Raw genomic sequence first — 22,186 nt, 5'->3', positions numbered from 1 at the left:
CACCACTAGCACATTTCCCTTCGTAGTAGACACCTTCAGGCCACTCAGCATCATCTTCTCCCTGGGCTGTAAACTGACAAACCTTTAATTCTCTGGAATAAAAGGGCTTTAGAGAATTAATATGGAACACCTTAGGCTTTCGGTTGGAGGTGGGGAATACTATGAGATAATTAACAGCTCCCAGGCGCTCCTGGACCATGAATGGCCCTTCCCACGATGCTTCCATTTTATGGGCTGGAGCGCCCTTAAGACCATGACCTGGTCTCCTACTTTGAAGGAACGCTCTCTGGCATGTTTATCATACCAGGCTTTTTGCTCTTTTTGAGCATCCTGTAAGTTTTCTCTAGCAAGGGCTAAAGAGGTTCGGAGGGTGTTTTGTAGGTTGGTTACAAAGTCCAGAATGTTAGTTCCTGGAGAAGGTGTAAATCCCTCCCATTGCTGCTTCACCAACTGCAATGGCCCCTTAACCTCACGGCCATATACAAGTTCAAATGGGGAAAACCCTAAACTGGGTGTGGTACAGCTCTGTAGGCAAAGAGCAACTGCTGCAACACTAGGTCCCAATCATTGGAGTGCTCATTTATGAATTTACGTATCATGGCCCCCAAAGTTCCCAACACTCTCACAAATCTTGGGAGACAGGCCAGTCCTTGCCTACAGACAGCCCCGCAACCTGAAGCAAATACTCACCAACAACCACATACCACACAACAGAATCACTAACCCAGGAACTTATCCTTGCAACAAAGCCCGTTGCCAATTGTGCCCACATATCTATTCAGGGGACACCATCACAGGGCCTAATAACATCAGCCACACTATCAGAGGCTCGTTCACCTGCACATCCACCAATGTGATTTATGCCATCATGTGCCAGCAATGCCCCTCTGCCATGTACATTGGTCAAACTGGACAGTCTCTACGTAAAAGAATAAATGGACACAAATCAGATGTCAAGAATTATAACATTCATAAACCAGTCGGAGAACACTTCAATCTCTCTGGTCACGCAATCACAGACATGAGGGTCGCTATCTTAAAACAAAGAAACTTCAAATCCAGACTCCAGCGAGAAACTGCTGAATTGGAATTCATTTGCAAATTGGATACTATTAATTTAGGCTTAAATAGAGACTGGGAGTGGCTAAGTCATTATGCAAGGTAGCCTATTTCCTCTTGTTTTTTCCTACCCCCCCCCCCAGATGTTCTGGTTTAACTTGGTTTTAAACTTGGAGAGTGGTCAGTTTGGATGAGCTATTACCAGCAGGAGAGTGAGTCTGTGTGTGTATGGGGGTGGGTTTTTGGAGGGGGGTGAGGGAGTGAGAGAACCTGGATTTGTGCAGGAAATGGCCTAACTTGATTATCATGCACATTGTGTAAAGAGTTGTCACTTTGGATGGGCTATCACCAGCAGGAGAGTGAATTTGTGGGGGGGGGTGGAGGGTGAGAAAACCTGGATTTGTGCTGGAAATGGCCTAACCTGATGCTCACTTTAGATAAGCTATTACCAGCAGGACAGTGGGGTGGGAGGAGGTCTTGTTTCATATTCTCTGTGTATATATAAAGTCTGCTGCAGTTTCCACGGTATGCATCTGATGAAGTGAGCTGTAGCTCACGAAAGCTCATGCTCAAATAAATTGGTTAGTCTCTAAGGTGCCACAAGGACTCCTTTTCTTTTTGCGAATACAGACTAACACGGCTGTTACTCTGAAATCAGTTTAAGAAGGTATGCTGAATTGTGCACTTCATGACTTAGATCTATTGCACAGATTGCTGCTTAGCTGCTTTCTCATAAGTGAGTGAGAAGTTTACATGGATGTTCTTCATTTATGTGGGGGATTTGGCCTAATTTAAAAATGAGGTAAGGGAAAAGTAACGTCAACAAAAGTAGTTCTACACAAGGTGTAAATCTTCTATAGTTAAACAAAGACTCAATATATTACAGTGTATAAAATTAGTCGTATTGTGATTTGCATAGTATTCATAGTTTGACGTTTGTGCATTTCTTAAGGCTATGCTGGTAAATGTAATAGATGTGCAAGTTGCTATTGAAAACTAACTTTTAGTGAGAAATTTAATTTAATTTTGTATTTCAGCCCTTCCATCCAGATCTGTTTCAGTGGATGAATCCAGGCCTGAGCTTCTTTTTAGATTGGCACTGGGCACTTTCTCAGTATCTGTACTTCACATTGACCCTCTGCCACCACCTGAAACATCACTGAACCTTAACCCTCTGACACCAATGGCACTGGATTTCTTTACCCGAATAGAAAAGATTGATCCAGTTAAGTTTTCAACAGAAGATTTTCTGTCCTTCCGAGAAGTATTTGCAGAGGCTTGTTCTCATGACCACCTTAGGTACAACTTTGCCTATTAACTAATACAACAAACAAAGAACCAAATATTCTTTTAAATAAGCTTTGATAACTTAGGTTTATGCCCATAAATATTTGGAATCAAATCATACTTTATTTGAAGTACTAGAAGTTTGTTTTTTCATTAAATGTTAAAATAGTTTTGGACGGTTTGAGTTCCAAATGAAAAATCTCAGGAAAAAAAAGAGAACTATGTGTGCACAACTCATCCTAAATCTCTTTGTGCTGAGATAGATCAAGACAGATTCAGGTTCTACAGTCAAACACACACAGTCTGGAGCATAAATTAGGATGTTTACCTATTTCTTAAAGATGCTGTATAACCCAGAGATAGTTTATAGAGCAACTTTATTACACAAGTGGTCTTGAGTGAGATTTTTTTTCTTTGTGGTGCAAAATGGGACGTCAGTTGGGGCACAATAAAAAAGTGAACAAAATCATCCAGGAGTCAGGAACCAATTTTTCCATGGCATAGTATTGCTAAATTACAGTATGTGCATTGTAGAGGTTTTATGTGTTCCTCTGAAGCATTAGGCATTGGTCACTGTTGAAGGCAGAATAGGTGGATTCCATTATCCTAGGTTCCTAATGTCAGAGCCTATTATAAGTACTAATGGAGTGATACTCAGACCTCAGTGGTTCAGGAGCCAAATTAGCAATTAATGTTACCCAAAAGAGCCACAGTAGTGTTGATTCATGGTTTCATTTACTATTTATATATTATTCTCACAGGAAAGTGACTATCCTGACCAAGTATTCTACAGTTGGTTAATAACATAGTAAAAACATCCTGATTAGCTAATAACTTAGATTGGTTAATAATTAAATCACACAGAGCTTTAATATCATGTGCTGCGAAGAGCTTCAGGAGACACATTAAAGAGCCACTTGCGGCTCCTGAGCCTCAGTCTGAGTATCACTGTACTGATTTATTTCTTTATAGCATACATGTACATATTAAGGCTGTTGATTAAGCTACTCCTGGAGGAATTCTGTGCCCCTTCTCCGGCAGCCCAAGCGCGTCCGCTGGGAGCAGCTGTCAGGAGAGAGTAGATCACCGCGGGTGGGGAGGAGGGAGGCTGGGTGTGCGTGCATGTGTGCGTGGAGAGACGTTAAGGTAGGCTTGCCAAGCATCTGGTTTTCAACCTGAACGCCCAATCGAAAAGGGAGCCTGGTGGCTCCGGTTGGCGGTGTAGCGGGTGGCAGGGGCTGAGACAGGCTACCTGTTTGCCCTGGCTCCGCACTGCTACTGGAAACAGCTGCCAGGTCCCTACAGCCCCTAGGCACTGGGGTGGCCAGGGACTGGGAGACTCTGCGCGCTGGCCCTGCCCCAAGTGCGAGCTCCACAGCTCCCATTGGCTGGGAACCGCAACCAGTGGGAGCTGTGGGCGGTGGTGCCTGTGGGTGTTAAGGCAGCATGCACCGCACAGAGCCTGTTGGTCGGCCATGTGCCTAGAAGCCGCAGGGATCTGGTGGCCGCTTCCTCAGAGCCACGGTAAGTGCTGCCGGGACCCGCACCCCAAGCCCTCGGCCCCAGCCTGGAGCCCCCGCCCACACCCCCAGCCAGAGCCCTTACGCCCCCCCCCCCCGCAGCCCAACCCCCTGCTTCAGCCCAGAGCTTCATCCTGAACCCCAAACCCCTAATTTCTGGGCCCACCCCAGCCCCTGGCCCCAGCCCAGTGAAAGTAAGTGAGGGTGGGGAAGAGTGAGCGATGGCATGGCAGGGGGGTAGGAATGGAGTGAGCCGGGGCCTTGGAGAAGGGACAGGGCGGGGGCGTTCAGTTTTGTGTGATTAGAAAGTTGGCAACCCTATTTTAAGCGGGTGGGGCTGGGCGCGTGCCTGCATGCGAAAGAGTGAGAGAGACTCACTTGGTCCCTCTCACTCACTGTTGCTGCATCCCAGGCTTGGAGGCATAGGACTGTGTGAAGCAGGCTCTGTCCCTGAGGCAGAGCAGAAATGTAACAACGAAGAAGGTAGGCTGCTAATGTTCCCATTGTTAGTTAATTGTTCCCATTCTTAGCCAATTAAGGCTCCTTTATCTTGCCAGAATGGTGTAAAGGGGCCTTATTGTAAATGTCAGTAACCGAATCCTCAGCTAGCAAGGTCTATGTGCTTTCTCGCTTTTTTTTTTCCTGTGCCAGAGAGGCACAGTGGGGTTAGATTACAGCTCAGGATCTATTTTACTTGTCCATTTAAAAAAAAAAAAAACACAGGACAGTGATTAGCAAAACTGTGTGAAAGTCTGAGAAATTTAAAGCAACATTTTACTTTACAGAACACCACAATAAAAGTAATGTAATTTAAATGAAAATCCAGGATTATAACTGGAATGCAGGGTATTGGCTACCAAGTATTTGTAACTTAATTTTCATGTGTTTAGGAAATGCTGAGCAGTCATTGTGATTTTTTTTTTCTGTATGGTAGTTCAAATAAATTACCAAAATAAGTGAAACTGGTGTGATTATATTGCATTATTTTAACAAATAAAATATGCAGAATTTAGGATTTTTTGGCACAGAATTTAGGATTTTTTGGCACAGAATTCCCCAAGGAGTAATTAATCGCAGTTAACTCACGTGATTAACTAAAAAAGAATTTAATTGCAATGTTAAACAATAGAATATTGATTGAAATTTATTAAATATTTGTTGATGTATTCCTATATTTTCAAATATATTGATTTCAATTACAACAGAGAATACAAAGTGTACGGTGCTCACTTTATATTATTATTATTATTATTATTGATTACAAATATTTGTACTATAAAAACAGTATTTTTTAGTTCACCTCATACAAGTACTGTAGTGGAATCTTTTTATTGTGACAGTGCAATGTATGGATGTAGATTTTTTTTGTTACATAACTGCACTCAAAAACAAAAACAATGCAAAACTTCAGAACCTACAAGTTCACTGAGTCTTACTTCTTCAGCCAATCATTAAGATAAACAAGTTTGTTTATATTTATGGGAGATAATGCTGCCCATCACCAGAAAGTGAGAACAGGCGGTTGCCTGGCACTTTTGTAACTGGCATTGCAAGGTATTTATGTGCCAGATATGCTAAACATTTGTATGCCCCTTCAGTGCTTGCCCAACATTCCAGAGGATGTGCTTCCATGCTGATATTTTATGTTATAGCAGTCTTGTATGATGACCCAGCACATGTTCTTCATTTTAAGAACACTTTCACTACAGATTTGGCAAAACACAGAGCAGGTACCAATGTGCGATTTCTAAAGATAGCTACAGTACTCGACCCAATGTTTAAGAATCTACAGTGCTTTCCAAAATCTGAGAGGGACGAGGTCTGGAGCATGCATTCAGAAGTCAAAAGAGCAACACTCCAATGTGGAAACTACAGAATCCGCACCAACGAAAAAGAAAATCAACCTTCAGCTGGTGGCATCTGATGATGAAAATGAACATGCATCAGCCCACACTGCTTTGGATCGTTATCGAGCAGAACCAGTCATCAGCATTGACACATGTCCTCTGGAATGGTGCTTGAAGCATGAAGGGACATATGAATCTTTAGCACGTCTAGCACATAAATATCTTGCGATGCTGGCTACAGCAGCACCATGCGAACGCCTGTTCTCACTTTCAGGTGACATTATAAACAAGAAGCAGGCAGCATTATCTCCTGCAAATGTAAACAAGCTTGTTTGTCTGAGCAATTGGCTGAACAAGAGTGGACTTGCAGGCTCTAAAGTTTTACATTGTTTTATTTTTGAATGTAGGTTTTTTTTGTACATAATTCTACATTTGTAAATTCAATTTTCACGTTAAAGAGATTGCACTACAGTAGTTGTATTAGGTGAATTGAAAAATATGATTTCTTTTGTTTCTTACAGTGCAAATATTTATAATAAAATATAAATAGAAAATGAGCACTGTACACTTTGCATAATGTATTGTAATTGAAATCAGTATATTTGAAAATGTAGAGGGATAGCTCAGTGGTTTGAGCATTGGCCTGATAAACCTAGGGTTGTGAGTTCAATCCTTCAGGGGGCCATTTAGGGATCGGGGCAAAAATCAGGGAGTGGTCCTGCTTTGAGCAGCAGGTTGGACTAGATGACCTCCTGAGGTCCCTTCCAGCCCTGATATTCTATGATACTGAAAACATCCAAAAATATTTAAATAAATGGTATTCTATTATTGTTTAACAGAGCGATTAATCGTAATTAATTTTTTTAATCGCTTGACAGCCCTAATATATATGTATACACACACACACACACACACACATATACACGAGACGTTTCTGAATTTTCAAAGTGGTTACTGCAATCCATTTTATACATATTTATACCTTTATTTCTCATAACAGATTTATAGGTACTGGCATCAAAGTCTCTTATGAACAAAGACAAAGGTCTGCTTCTCGATGCTTCAGCACAGATTTGTCGATTGGGCATATGGAACTACTGGAATGTCTTTTCTCTACCGACTCCTGCTCCATTCAACCTCACTACACAGAGGTAATTAAAAATACTGTTATTAACCAAGCACCAGGGCAATTGAAATGTTAACTGGATAGGTTTTCAGAAGGGAAATCATACTCTATTGTTAGAATTGGAAAAGTTAAGATTACTAATTTATTGTATTTTTGTAGTGATTGGGTAGTATTAAGACATGTCTTAAATTTTAATTGAAAACTCAGATAATGAGCCACAGTGTCCCCTCTTTCCCTGCCACCAAAGGATTAAGCCTGTAGAGTTCTCTAATGTTTTGTGTGTGTGAAGCAAAAGGAATTGTGTTTTGAAAATTAGGTTGAAACATTTCAAAGTGCTGCTTGCCACCCCATCCACCCCAGTGGGCAGGTTTTCTTAGGTGATGGCTCTTGGCCCAACTGCTCCTTGCTCATACTCAGATTGAGATGAGCCTATGATATTGGATTCATGATGCTGGCCCTAGTTGCTGTCATTCAGGCGCTGTATTCCATCTGCTCTCAGCCGCGCCTGTGCTTGTTGATCACTTCCTATCTGTCTCCTCAAATGTGGTATGTGAGGCTCAGGGCTTTCTGGACAATCTCCCCAGTTTGAATCAGAAGTTGTGGCTCTTTATTGGATCTGTGGCTATCAGACAAGCAGCTGAATACTGGATTGACTGGCAGTTTGGGCCAGATAGACTATGCTTTTTCCTGCTCTCTGGTTCTTTTGTTTGTTTTACATCTATTAATTATTTAATTTTTTATTTTCAAGCTGCTAACATTTCATTCTGAAAAAGGAAATGATACACATCCTCTTTCATGCCTTCAGCTCCATTATAAGCACTCAGATAACAGAGGACCTCAGGTAAGGTTGAAAAAAAAACAACCTGACTGCATTGTTGCATTATGCTGTAGCATAATATTTTTTCTCTAATCTTTAAAGGTAACTTTATATCTTGATGGTTGCATAGAAAGATGTATATTGCAAGCATCCTTTGTTTTTCTAATGTATTTTTCAGTATTTCATTGAGAATATTGATGTGCTTATTTCTGTAGGGTAGTCAAGGAAGACTGAGCTCTGTTCCACAGAAAGCAGAATTGCAAATCAAGCTAAGTCCAGTATTTTGTGAACTGGATATCAGTATTGTGGACAGACTAAATTCTTTGCTTCAGCCACAGAAACTAACCACAGTGGAGATGATGGCATCTCACATGTACACATCTTACAACAAACACATTAGTCTGGTGAGTGAAATTAATTTATATGCATGCTGGCAGGCCTGGAGCTACCAGGAGGCAACAGGAACATTTTAAAGGGTCTCAAAATTATTGTCCGGCCAGAATAGGTACAAAGCCATCCAATGTAAAGTAGTGGGGTAGCAGCAGATTGAAGAGTTGTCATCCTTTTATATAAATTATAAATAACAATAAAATACCGACACATTAGCCAAATTTTACTTTTTTAAACTCTTAAAATCCAAGATTTTCCAGGGATCTAACTACCCCCTAGCCTCTTGGAAGGTTGTTTTGTTTTTTAAATGCAGGTGCCCCAAAATACCCATTTGATCTTCCGATAATGGGAATCTAGAAGCAGCCCTGCACCCCTGGTTTAAATTCTATACTTGTGTAGCTCTGTCCTGAATATTTTATTTTTTTCAATCCTGATTAAGTATAGAAGTTTGACAATACCTGTTCTAATAGCTTAGCGAAAAAAAGTATGGGTGGTTCATATTCTCTTATAGTTCACGTATAGTACTGTATGAAATTGTATAAAAAATGCAGCTTTACCTATTACAACCATTGTATCAAGTCAGTAAAGTGTTTTGTTTTGTTTTTTTAAAATGCTGCTTCTCTAGTTTGTTTTTCACCTTGTATTTTTTAGCATAAAGCTTTTACCGAAGTTTTTCTGGATGATTCACATACACCTGCAAACTGTAGAATTTCTGTGCAAGTCACTTCACCAGCATTAGATCTTTTTGTTCGCTTCCCTATACCTGACCTACGATCAGATCAGGAAAGAGGACCATGGTTTAAAAAATCACTTCAGAAGGAAATCCTTCATCTTGAATTTACAGACATGGAATTCAAGACTGAGTTTATAGGAGGTTCAACTCCAGAACAAGTTAAATTAGAACTTACCTTTAAAGAGCTAGCTGGTAAGAAGTACAAATGTTATATTAATGCTAACTATACTTTACTTTTCAATTGTCAAACAGTCATTTGGTTGACAAAGAGGTCTTGCAAGTTTAAACAGAACTTTTGCCCTCTTGAGAATACAACTTTCATTTTGCACTTAGGAGCATTTTATCTGTGTTACTTCAGTTTCCGGTATTTCTATGATAGAACCTCAACCCAAGTCGAAGTATATATCTTAGCATAATACAAAACTGAATCAGAATCCCAGATAATTAAGCTTCGTGTTTAATGTTTTTAGTTGTATTATATAATTAAGGTTTCTGGTTCTTAGCTGAAATATGCCAATACAGGCAAAAACTTACTGAAGTTAAAGTAAAGTCTTTCTGGGTAATACAGTTTGTTGTTGTTAGGAAAAAAAAGAGATACTTAAAATGTGACTTGTTTTATTGGTGTTGCTCGATATCAAGATTGTAAAAGTACTAGCTTCAGAATTGTTAAAATCATGGAGCGGGGTTCTGCTCAGCTATACCTGCAGGCAGACTCTGGCCCCTGTATTTTTGATCTTTCTACAAACTTTTCTCCTATTTAAGGCTTATTTGAAGAAGATAAAACAGAATCTTCAATAAAATTCTTTCAAGTGTCCAGTGGCATAGATGGAGATATGATATCATCTGACAACTTTGATTGGCCACGGTAAAATATCTTTAATTTTTCATCATAATTCTTTTTAAAAGCAACACTTTCTTTAATAACTAATATAAATAGTCAGAGACAGTTACTTTAAATATAAGGCACAAAGTAAGAATGTGTCATTATTGATCCCTGTAATTGAATAGAACCTAGAAATGAAGAAATCTTATCTTGCAGAAATAACACAGATCTTTATTAATGGATGGAATGATTTCTGGATGGAATGAGCCAATTACAAGTAAATTCCTACACTTTTGGTGGGGAAAAGCTAGGTGAATGGAGAATTTTGAGGGAAGAAAGCTGGGGGCTGTCTGGGACAAGGAAGCTGGGTGAGGGAGAGAGTCCAAAGATGTTATGTGGGAGTGATGGCTGGTGGAGTTGCCTGGAGGTAATGGGGTGACTGGAGGTGCTAGCATGTGGATGGCTCACTACTTGGATGCACGGAGCATTTTCACCAGAGCTCTTATAAGATGGGTAGGTACTGTGGTGCCTGGGGCTGCTGAGATGCATGAGGTGTGAGTGGTGCGGGAGGGAGGAGACATCCTGATTTAGCAAGCTAGATGGTGAGGGAGCCTGGAGTCAATATTGGGCCCCTCGCCTTGTGCTGCTGGTACAGTGCTACTGTCTCTTCCTGGGATTCAGCAAAGAGGGCAGTGGGAGTGGAAGGCAGAGAGGCTTGCTTGTCAGCAGGTACCACAGCAGCCCCATGTGGCAAGAAGGCACAACTGTATAACTTCACAACAAATAACTGCTGTCTTTCCCTGGCTCAGCTGAACATGTGAGGATCCCGATGAGCTGTGGGAGTGCATGATGGCACTGCCAGATGTGTGATGTTTGGCAGTATGATTGCTTTTAATTTTTGATTTGAGTAAAAGTTTGAACAGTTTTCCATCCGTACACTGTTCATGTTCATTTTACTTTTTCTCTTACTTCTGAAATTATTATACTCTTAAAGTGAAAATCTAACACACACAATTAATTTTTAACTGTTAAGATGCTGGTGCAAAACCAGAAAATTTGAGCGAATACTGAACCTCTTCTTGAGCCTGGATATTATAGTTCATATCACATAAAAGGATGTTTAATGTTTGGGAGACCCCTGGTTAGATGTTCATACTGTCTATAATATAAAGGCCCCAACCTATGTAGCTACATAAATTAAAGAGGCAATTTCAATCCAATCTCTGAATGTCCTGTTTTTCATTGATTTATGCCAGACCATGTAATGGAGTCTCACACTTTTTTGGATGAAAGTTTACAATGTGATGAATTCCTACGTACAATAGTACATGTAGGCAATGTAACAATTTGGACATCTAATGTGTTAGTTTATACATAATATATGTATCAATGCATTTCACAGGCTAACTCATAAAAAAGGCACATATACATCTCCAGTGGATATCTACTGTAAAAATTCTCAGCATATATCACTAATAATTTATTCTGCTTGCTTTTTTCAATATCAGGATTGTACTGAAAATAAACCCACTGGCTGTACACTCCATTCTGGAAAGGATAGCAGCTGAAGAAGAAGAGGGTGATGGAAACTTTCAAGAGGAAGAGGAAGGAGGATCTCATTCTCTTAAAGATGTCTGTGATCTTAGAAGACCAGAGCCTTCTCCTTTTTCCTCTCGTAGGGTCATGTTTGAAAATGAAGAGGTAAAACAAAGTCTTACTGTTTACAAAATCTTTCTAGATACAAATGAATATTACCTTTCTGGCTTATATGCAGCTTCTGTTCCAGATAACTCTCAACAGCTTGAGATTGTGTTTTGTTTTATTTTCAGATGGTGATGCCGGGTGATGCAGTTGAGATGACCGAGTTTCAGGATAAAGCAATCAGCAATTCTCATTATGTACTGGAACTCATGTTACCAAATGTTCACTTAACGCTGCCAAACAAGACCTTTTATGAGAAACTTTACAATAGGTGAGTATAAGCATTAGTTTGCTTGGTTAGTATGACCTGTATTTCTGGTCAGTGTATTATTGGTCATAAGAACAACTAAGTCAGTAGCTGCAGTAATTAATTTGACCTGTAATATTTGTACAGCTCTATAACAATGTAAAGTGTTGTATAAATGCTATTCTAAGTTATTATCAGAAGTGCAATGAAGTCTCCTCTCTGGACCCTATCTGAGCAGCCAGCCACTCAAAACAATTTGGCAGATCTTTTCTATTGAGAATAAAATAAATAAGTTTTTGCTTCCACCAAATGAATGTTTGTTTTAAGATCTTACAGTTGCCACAATCTAGTTGAATTCCTCTTCAAATTCCACTTCAAAAATTGTTGAATTAGATTCTTTTCCCTTCCCTTTGTGTGTGTGTGTGTGTGGTTTTAAGTCGGGCCGTTGATTAATCACAGTTAACTCATGCGATTAAATAAAAAAAAATAATCGCGATAAATGGCAGTTTAATCAAACTGTTAAACAATAGAATACCAATTGAAATTTATTAAATATTTTGGATGTTTTTCTATATTTTCATATATATTGTATTCTGTGTTGTAATTGAAATAAAAGTGTATATTATTTTTGATTACACATATTTGCACTGTGAAAATGATAAACAAAAGAAATAGTATTTTCCCGTTCGCCTCATACAAGTATTGTTGTGCAATCTTTGTTGTGAAAGTGCAACTTACAAATGTAGATCTCTTTTTTTTTGTTACATAGCTGGGCTCAAAAAAAAAAAAAGCAATGCAAAACTTCAGAGCCTAGAAATCCACTCAGTCCTCCTTCTTATTCAGCCAATCACGAAGACAAACAAGTTTGTTTACATTAACAGGAGATAATGCTGCCCTCTTATTTACAATGTTGCCAGAAATTGAGAACAGGCATTTGCATGGCACTTTTGTAGCTGGTATTGCAAGGTATTTACCTGCCAGATATGCTAAACATTCATATGCCCTTTCATGCTTCGGCCACCATTCCAGAGGACATGCTTCCATGCTGATGATGCTAATTAAAAAAATAATGCGTTAATTAAATTTGTGACTGAACTCCTTGGGGGAGAATTGTATGTCCCCTGCTCTGTTTTACCTGCATTCTGCCATATATTTCATGTTATAGCAGTCTCGGATGATGACCCAGCACATGTTCATTTTAAGAACACTTTCACTACAGATTTGACAAAACGGAAAGAAGGTACCAATGTGAGATTTCTAAAGATAGCTACAGCACTCGACCCAAGGTTTAAGAATCTGAAGTGCCTTCCAAAATCTGAGAGGAACAAGGTGTGGAGTGTGCTTTCAGAAGTCTTAAAAGAGCAGCATTCCGATGCGGAAACTACAGAATCCGAACCATCAAAAAAGAAAATCAACCTTCTGCTGGTGGCATCTGACTCAGATAATGAAAATGAACATGTCGGTCTGCACTGCTTTGGATTGTTATCGAGCAGAACCCATCATCAGCATGGACGCATGTCCCCTGGAATGGTGGTTGAAGCATGAAGGAAATATGACTCTTCAGTGCATCTGGCACGTAAATATCTTGCGATGCTGGCTACAACAGTGCCAGCAGAATGCCTAGTCTCGCTTTCAGGTGACATTATAAACAAGAAGCGGGCAGCATTATTTCCTGCAAATGTAAACAAACTTGTTTGAGCGATTGGCTGAACAAGAAGTAGGACTGAGTGGACTTGCAGGCTCTAAAGTTTTACATTGTTTTATTTTTGAGTGCAGATTTATTTTTAATATAATTTTACATTTGTAAGTTCAACTTTCATAATAAAGAGATTGCAGTCTAATTGTATTAGGTGAGTTGAAAAATACTCTTTCTTTTCCCAGTGCAAATAATTGTAATAAAAAATAAATATAAAGTGAGCAATGTACACTTCATTATTCTGTGTTGTAATTGAAATCAATATATTTGAAATTGTAAAAAACTTCCAAAAATATTTAAATAAATGTTAAACTGTTATTGCTGAACAATGCAATTAATTGCAATAATTTTTTTAATGGCTTGACAGCCCTAGTTTTAAATAAAGCAGATTTGATAAGGCAAAGTAAAGAAAAAAAATCACCATTTGCAATCTTAGCACCAGTAATGTACAACATAAAAACATGCAAAAATAGTAAAGAAAAATTGAACCAGCCTTGAAAGAATATAGAGAGAAGTCGATATAGAAATCAACACTTAAGTACATAGTGAAATAGCAAACCAAAATTTTATTAAATTTCTAATCAATGTGCATGTACTTACACTAAATTACTCTAACCCTAGCCTTGAAAAATATGAAGTCCTATCTTTTTTTAGCCTCAGCTATCCTTCAGGAGCCTGACTTTGCTCTCTGCATGACACCTCAGCCATTAATTAAGTACTCCATGCCCCTTCAGTCCTCTCATTGGACAAGTCTTGCAAAGTCACTTCCACTTCAAGCAAAACCTTTTACTCAAATTACCCAAAAGACTGTCTTAAGCAAAGAAATCTAGAATGTGCATCTTGTGAATTTCTTTAATATCCAGGAGGCAACCAGAGTAACTGTTTTTGGCATATCCATTGAATTAGTGTATGTAAAGGATTTGTGCTGCACAATCAAATGCCTGACATAATTAATAATAATCAGATTTTTGTAAAAGATATAAAGAGCAGATTATTAGGATTTCTTTGCTCACTAAAATATGTTACTGCGATTTGTGCTCTTGAGCTCATCTCATCCTTTTGCAGACTATTTTGTCTGAAATCTGTTACAGGACTGTTGTACATTAATTAGCTTTAATTCAAGTGGCATTTTAATCAGATGTTTAATAATGCAACAATAACATGTTTTTCTTTCTAGGATCAGCAATGACTTATTATTGTGGGAACCCACAGCTCCATCTCCTGTAGAAACATTTGAGAATATTTCATATGGTGTTGGACTGTCAGTCGCCAGCCAACTGATCAATACTTTCAGTAAAGACAGCTTTAGTCAATTCAAATCTACAATTCATTATGGTAATGTATTTTGTAAATCCTCTCGAACAACAGTGGTACAAGGTAGATATACTTGCCTGAGACTATTAAGTGTACAAAGGGAAGACTTGAAGATATAAAATCAATTATATATCCCACAAAGAAATGTGTAAATGAATGTTTTGATATGGATAGAATGTTAGCTAAAATACTGCTGTGAAATTGAATGTTATTAAAGGTGAAAAACTTGTAATTTTCTTTGATAACTTTTGTATTTGTTGTATCAAGATATTTTGTTGTTGTTTTCTTGTAGATGATGAGAGTGGATCTGAGGAGGAAACTCTACAATATTATTCCACAGTTGATCCAAACTATCGTTCACGCCGGAAGAAAAAGCTTGAATTGCAAAACAAGAACACACAGAGCTCTCTCTCTGTTCTTCTAAATGTTAATCATGGATTAGTGTCAATATTCACAGATGTAAAGGTGAGGTTTCAGGAATGGAAAATATTGTGCTAAGTCTTAGGTTTACTTACAGGCATAATGAAAAGGAGTACTAGTGGCACCTTAGAGACTAACAAATTTATTTGAGCATAAGCTTTCGTGAGCTACAGCTCACTTCATAGTCTCTAAAGTGCCACTAGTACTCCTTTTCTTTTAGCGAATACAGACTAACTTGGCTGCTACTCTGAAACCTTACAGGCATAATGTATCTTGTTATACTGACAGGAGCTCTTGGTGCTATCTGTTGTATTATTGCTTTATTAGCAGTTTTGTTGTACAAGTAGTCGTATGAGTGTCTTTCAGATATTAGAGTCTCACTATCTTAATGATATCGTTAAGGATGCATCTGACTATGATTCTATGTTTAAACATTTTTGATTACTTCATATTTGATGTTAGGAAAATTAAATACAAGGAGAGGAGAGCTGTATTGTAGCAAGTGACACGTTCTATTATGCTGTCCTAAGCAACAACAATAATTCCACAAGCAGCTGTATGTTTCTGATTCTTTCTTCAGCAGGATGGTGGAAATATTCTGGAAGGCAAGCGTGGTGAATTCTGGTTTGAGTTCAACAGTGGTTCATTATTCTGTGTGACTAAATATGAAGGTTTTGAAGACAAACATTACATCTGTCTTCATTCTAGCAGTCTCAGTTTATATCATCAAGGTAGGAACTTAAAATGTGAGTGGATGTAAATTTGAGTAAAGATTAATAAATAGTCAAATACAGGCTCCTTGGGGCAGGGACAGTCGTTTTATTCTGTGTACAGCATTTAGCATAATGGGGTTCTGGTCCATGACTAGGGTCCCTAGGTACTATAGTAATACAAATAATAAATAACAATAATTAATATGTTTGCTTCCGGATCATCTAGCTTCAAATGACCTCTGCAACTGCTGGCCTGCAAAACTCTCAAATCTGCAGAAACTGTCTCTTTTTCAAAAAGTGTCATTCTCATTTGTTAATTTCCATGTAATTCCAAAATAGTACAATTCTGTGTGCACTCCTTGAAATCCTAATTTAGGTTTTAGGTCATTTTCTGGCTGGCTAAAGTGCAGTCAGCCAGTAAAGTATTTTAAAGTGACCAAACAGTCTCCATGGATGACAGCTCCATTGTAGCCAAGGAGGAGAGAGTGGGACCTGTAAGTTTTAAGGTTTCCTGTTCCTATAACCTCAAATGAGTGGCAATGAGGTTAAGGGAATTTCAATGTGAGGGCTTCTGTTAAGTTGGGGGATGACGTACATCTGGCACTGTGTCTCATGATCTTCACCAGCCTCCCAATCACTAACTTCTAAGGACAGAGGATGTACAACAGCAGAAACTTTCCTATCACTCATGTCTGAGCTCTTGTTTCTGTTTTTTGCTAATACTATGGCAAAGTTAATTGCTGTTAATTAGCTGGAGAGTTAAAATGATCTTATCACCAGGTAAGGGTAGACAGATTTCCAGTAGTTTTACCTAAATCACAAACATCTCTGCTGCACCGGATAACCATAGCTACAATCTCTATACAGGTGTGGTGGATGGAGTTGTCCCTCCATCTGAAATACGACTGCCTAACACAACGCGTCCACACTGGTTAGAACCTACCATTTATTTTTCCGAAGAAGATGGTCTCAGTAGGACTTCTTCAGATGGTGTGGGAGTGGACTGTTTAAGTATGCTGTCTGTTGCAGTGAAAATCCAGTCACATAAATCGGAGAGCAATACAAAGGTTTGTGTTTCCAACTTTAAGCTTTCGTGCATCGTCTAGATTATTTCAGACACCTAATTTACATGAAAGCATTTACAAGAATTCAAACTTTCTTCTAAAGGTCATAGATAAACACAAATAACTACAAACTTTGAACGATGTCCATTTTTAAACTGTTAGTTTAATAGCTATTGAAATCTGAATGCTTTACTAGACTTTAAAACTACTTTAATATTCCTTGTGGTTATGTCTGTTATTTAGCAACATAGCCCAATTCTTCATGTGATTCCTTGTGCTGATCACTATTGCTTTTATCTAAAGGATCTATATTTTTTGGCCAGTTAGTCTTCTTACCCATTCTTTGCTCTCTTTTACCTCTGCTATGCATTTGTGGAGGCCATTCTCCCACCTCAGGCAGGGATAAATACAAAGAGCCATAAGCTTAGTGTTCAGTTCATTGGCAGCTTTGCCTGGTAGGGAAATATTGCATCTTTTACCCTAAAGAACAACCTTTGCCTGCCTACTTCCAGTCTCACTATTCGCATTGGTAGGAGTTCATTTGGCTTGGCTCCTGCATTCATTGATATGGGCAGAAGATGAGAGCTCTGGCTCTGCTTTGCTCTCTCTCCCACCCCCACTACCCGCTCCCAGAATCCAACAGCTCTTGTAGTGACACACAGGTGGGATGGAAAAAGAGGAAGTCTCCAGTGACAGCCAACTTCAGACCATCACAAGGGCTCAATGGCTTCAAGCTTTGCCAGGGCCTTGACAACCTCCAGCACAGGGACACCAATAGACCTGTAGTTCCCATTCTTCATGGACCCCAGAATGATGCAACAGATCATTGGTCACCTTCCTAATGCTCTTTAGCCACTGCCTCTAACTACAGGGCATCTCCACTAGCCACCATTGATCTTCATAGAATCACAGAATATCAGGGTTGGAAGGGACCTCAGGAGGTCATCTAGTCCAAGCCCCTGCTCAAAGCAGCACCAATCCCCAACTAAATCATCCCAGCCAGGGCTTTATCAAGCCTGACCTTAAAAACTTCTAAGGAAGGAGATTCCACCACCTCCCTATGTAACCCATTCCAGTGTTTCACCACCCTCCTAGTGAAAAAGTTTTTCCTAATATCCAACCTAAACCTCCCCCACTGCAACTTGAAACCATTACTCCTCGTTCTGTCATCCGCTACCACTGAGAACAGTCTAGATCCATCGTCTTTGGAATCCCCTTTCAAGTAGTTGGAAGCAGCTATCAAATCCTCCCTCATTCTTCTCTTCTGCAGACTAAATAATCCCGGTTCCCTCAGCCTCTCCTCATAAGTCATGTGTTCCAGTCCCCTAATCATTTTTGTTGCCCTCCGCTGGACGTTTTCCAATTTTTCCCACATCCTTCTTGTAGTGTGGGGCCCAAAACTGGACACAGTACTCCAGATGAGGCCTCACCTATGTCGAATAGAGGGGAACGATCACCTCCCTTGATCTGCTGGCAATGCCCCTACTTATACATCCCAAAATGCCATTGGCCTTCTTGGCAACAACGGCACACTGTTGACTCATATCTAGCTTCTCGTCCACTGTAACCCCTAGGTCCTTTTCCGCAGAACTGCTGCCTAGCCATTCGGTCCCTAGTCTGTAGCGGTGCATAGGATTCTTCCATCCTAAGTGCAGGACTCTGCACTTGTCCTTGTTCAACCTCATCAGATTTCTTTTGGCCCAATCCTCTAATTTGTCTAGGGCCCTCTGTATCCTATCCCTACCCTCCAGCGTATCTACCTCTCCTCCCAGTTTAGTGTCATCTGCAGACTTGCTGTGGGTGCAATCCACACCATCCTCCAGATCATTAATGAAGATATTGAACAAAACCGGCCCCAGGACCGACCCTTGGGGCACTCCACTTGATACTGGCTGCCAACTAGACATGGAGCCATTGATCACTACCCATTGAGCCTGACAATCTAGCCAGCTTTCTATCCACCTTATCGTCCATTCATCCAGCCCATACTTCTTTAACTTACTGCATCAGCTGGGGTAAGTGCCTTTCCTTAGTGATATCCACCATAACCAAGCCATATTTCTGGAAGTGCTGCAGTGGCTTCTGATAGGGACAGGGGGCCTCCCTCTTCTAGCTGCAACTGGGCACTGCCTGGAAAAGGCAAGCCATAAGATAGATTTTAAGGCCAGAAGGGACCACCAGCTCATCTAATCTGACTGTGACATTTCACAGGGTACAATCTGGACTGCTGGAGAAGCTGTGTCTTCTCAGTACTCCAGCCTGGAGTGCCTTTTACATTGCTTTGCAGTGAGAACCACCACTCCTAGCCAGTTCACACGCAGCCTCTAGCATGCAAATCACTCCTAGCTGTATTACATAAATGCTCTGGCCAGCCACTCATTAATTACATACAGGGTGACAGCAGCAAATTCCTGGTCCCAGACCTTCCACCAGAAATGTATGTCTTGTACTGCCCAGCACCCACTGAACAATGCAAGCTTCTATAAAGTCTGTCATTTCATCCATGGAAAATGACATGCACAGTCCCTGTTATCTCAAGTGAAGGTTCCCAACTCTTCAATCCAAACACACACTGGTTTAGGTAAAACAATAAAACAAGTTTTTTAACTACAGAAAGATTTTAAGCGATTACAAGTAATAAGGCATAGAAGTCAGAATTGGTTACAAAGAAAATAAAAAGATAAGATGCAAATGAATACCTAACTTAACAAGCTAAGTGAACTTAAAAGCAAAAAGGTTTGTTTTCACCAAAGACTTAAGCAGTCTGGCTGGATTGCTTCAGCCAGAACCCCCCCTTTCCCAGTTCAATGATGCTTCCTTTGTCTTTCAGATGTTGTAGCTATCATGAGTATAGATGAAGGGAGAGAGGTAATTTGTGTTCTGTGTGTCCTCCATTCTTATACCATTCTTCCCTCCTTGAGGGTTATCTCCAGCTGGAGTTCAAGCGACAGCCACTCTGTTTACACGGGAACCCCCAGTTCTATTGTCAGTATGCAAAGTTCTTGCTTTCACTCTTCTTCCTGCTAAAGAATGGCCATTTAACTAGGTGATAGTCTATAATACAGTTCATCTGATTATGCTGATACGGTGGAGCCCCAGCCAGGTATCTTCTATCTCTGAAAAACTGGTTTTGTATTGCTTTTCTTAAACTTGGAACATGATACAGTTATGTTATACAGTAGAATCTTCTAACTTTACATACAATGTTGATACACCCTATTTTACCAGGACAATAATGTTCAGTATATTATGAGTTTCGAAATGATACCTCACAAGGCATACTCTGTACAAAATTTATCATAGTCTTGTAAAAATGGTGAACATGGGTTACAGCCAGTCGCACTGACCTCCTGTATATCGCAAGCCACCAACACCACCCAGTACCCACACTAAAACTAAAAACCAAAATTAGACCAAAGTATTACAGCCCTCAGGAGACTAAAGTATTATGTGCCACAGGAAGACAATAAGTAGGGCCAAGGTGCACCAATGTCCAAGGACTCTACGATGGCAGGGAATTGATTACTGAGATGATTTCATTAAGTGACCCACGCTCTACACTGCAGTGGAAGGAGAAAACCCTCCAAGGTCACTGCCGATCTGACATGGAGTGAAAATTCCTTCCCAACTCCACATATGGCAGTCAGTCAGCCAACTAAGCTCCCGAGAGAGAGAACAAGAATGCTTAGTGCCCCCTCAAAGCACAAACACAGAATATGTTGGTAGAAAAAGAGAATCCCATCCAGACCCACTTCAGGCAACCAGCTGAAGCCCTGAGGCATGAGATTATAGGAACATAAAACATAAACCAGAAGGGCACCTTCAGGGCTGAGCTCTGCCTCCCTCTCCCCCCCCAGCCCATGTCCATCCCCATCACCATCACAAGCAACCCTGTCATACAGTCCCATTCATACATTTGTCCAGCTGTCTCTGAAAACTAAATTAACTAATTGTTTGCCCCCACAACTCCTATTGGGAGGCTGTTCCAGAACCTCACTCCTTTGATGGTTAGAAACCCTTTTCTAATTTCCAGCCTGAATTTGTTCATGGCCAGTTTATACATATTTCTTCTTGTGCCAACATTGTCCTTTAGTTTAAATAGTTCTTCACACTCCCTGGTGTTTACTTCTCCCACACCCTTCCCAATGTATTTATAGAAAGCAATCATATCCTTTCTCAGCCTTCATTTTGCTAGGCTAAACAAGCCAAGCTCTTTTTGTCCCCTCTCGTAAGATAGGTATTCCATTCCTCTGATCATCATAGTAGCTCTTCTCTGCACCCATTGTAAACTGAATGAATCTTTCTTGAACATGCGTAACCAAAATTGTACACTGTATTCCAAATGAGATCTTACCAGTGCCTTATAAAATGGCATTAATACTTTATTTCTACTAGAAATGCCTCACCTGATAAGTCTTAGGATAGTATTTGCTTTTTTCACAACCACACCACATTGGTGGCTCATAGTCATCCTGTGATTAATCAACACACCCAGGTCTCTCTCTTCCTCTGCCTCTTCCAACTGTTAAACCCCCAGCTTATAACGGAAATTCTTATTATTAGGCCCTGGGTACATGGCCTTGAACTTTGTACTATTGAATTTCAACCCATTTCTGTTCCTTTTAGTCTTCAAGGTCATCCAGATCTTCCTGTATAATATCCTAATCCTTCTCGGTAATGATGATGCCTCCCAACTTTTGTATTATCAGAAAATTTCACTCACATACTACTATTTTATGTGCCACCATTAATAAAAATATTGAATAAGATTGGTCCCAAGTGTTCACTGAGGAACTCCATTAGTAAATTCCCTCTAGTTCAAGAGTTCACCTTTCAGCACAACCCATTGCCAGTTCCTCACCCCACCTTAGAATTCTTGTACTAATCTCCATCTTCTGTAATTTGATGAATAATTTCCCATGTAGTACCATGTCAAATACTTTACTGAAGTGGAAGTATTTAGATCTTAACCAATTTTATTAAAATAAGGGAATCTTCTCAACACAGAGTAGGGAGTGACCCCTCGTTGTCAGGCTTGTTGATGAGCACTAAGCCCTCCACAATTCAACGTTAAGCACAAGAAAGGAGGAAAAGGGAAAATTCAGGTCAGAACTTGACTTCAGTTCTCAGTCCACAGTGAATCAGCAAAATCGAAGGATAAATGGGAACTAGCAAAAAGCTTGTATAAACCTAATCTCTCTCTAAAGGAGGAAAAGTTGTGTCACTCATAAAAAAGGGAAAATCTAGTACCCTCAGATCATCTTATCTGTAGAGGAGTCTGAGCCTCCAGCCCTGGAGAGGAAGAAACCAGGAAAAGCTCTTTCCTCTGTACCAGTGTGAGCTTATGTTCTGTTGCCCTAGGTATTAATGCAGGGCATGCAGAGACTTCTGAAGTAAGTGACTCATGAAATGGAAAATGAGACAACAGC

The 22,186-nt window shown here is 39.9% G+C and overlaps 1 protein-coding gene across 3 annotated transcripts in view; it reads left to right on the top strand.

Annotated features, from left to right (window-relative positions):
- Nucleotides 1-22,186, top strand: part of ATG2B (autophagy related 2B) — an 88,411-nt gene that overhangs the window by 26,658 nt on the left and 39,567 nt on the right. For 2 of the 3 annotated variants that reach the window (XR_013346426.1, XM_077819330.1), the window contains exons 11-22: nucleotides 2,097-2,358; nucleotides 6,714-6,864; nucleotides 7,588-7,680; nucleotides 7,872-8,060; nucleotides 8,698-8,971; nucleotides 9,542-9,644; nucleotides 11,111-11,303; nucleotides 11,432-11,574; nucleotides 14,424-14,581; nucleotides 14,853-15,025; nucleotides 15,561-15,711; nucleotides 16,561-16,760. Coding sequence is in view for 2 of the 3 variants with exons in the window: in XM_077819330.1 (XP_077675456.1) it covers nucleotides 2,097-2,358; nucleotides 6,714-6,864; nucleotides 7,588-7,680; nucleotides 7,872-8,060; nucleotides 8,698-8,971; nucleotides 9,542-9,644; nucleotides 11,111-11,303; nucleotides 11,432-11,574; nucleotides 14,424-14,581; nucleotides 14,853-15,025; nucleotides 15,561-15,711; nucleotides 16,561-16,760 (2,090 nt within the window). In the remaining variant the exon portion in view is untranslated. The remainder of the gene's footprint in view (nucleotides 1-2,096; nucleotides 2,359-6,713; nucleotides 6,865-7,587; nucleotides 7,681-7,871; nucleotides 8,061-8,697; nucleotides 8,972-9,541; nucleotides 9,645-11,110; nucleotides 11,304-11,431; nucleotides 11,575-14,423; nucleotides 14,582-14,852; nucleotides 15,026-15,560; nucleotides 15,712-16,560; nucleotides 16,761-22,186) is intronic. The other variant, XM_077819331.1, reaches the window with a different exon arrangement.

The sequence above is a fragment of the Eretmochelys imbricata genome, chromosome 6, assembly GCF_965152235.1.
Source record: "Eretmochelys imbricata isolate rEreImb1 chromosome 6, rEreImb1.hap1, whole genome shotgun sequence".
In the NCBI taxonomy this organism is placed as follows: domain Eukaryota; kingdom Metazoa; phylum Chordata; order Testudines; family Cheloniidae; genus Eretmochelys; species Eretmochelys imbricata.
This window is presented reverse-complemented; position numbering and strand designations above follow the sequence as displayed.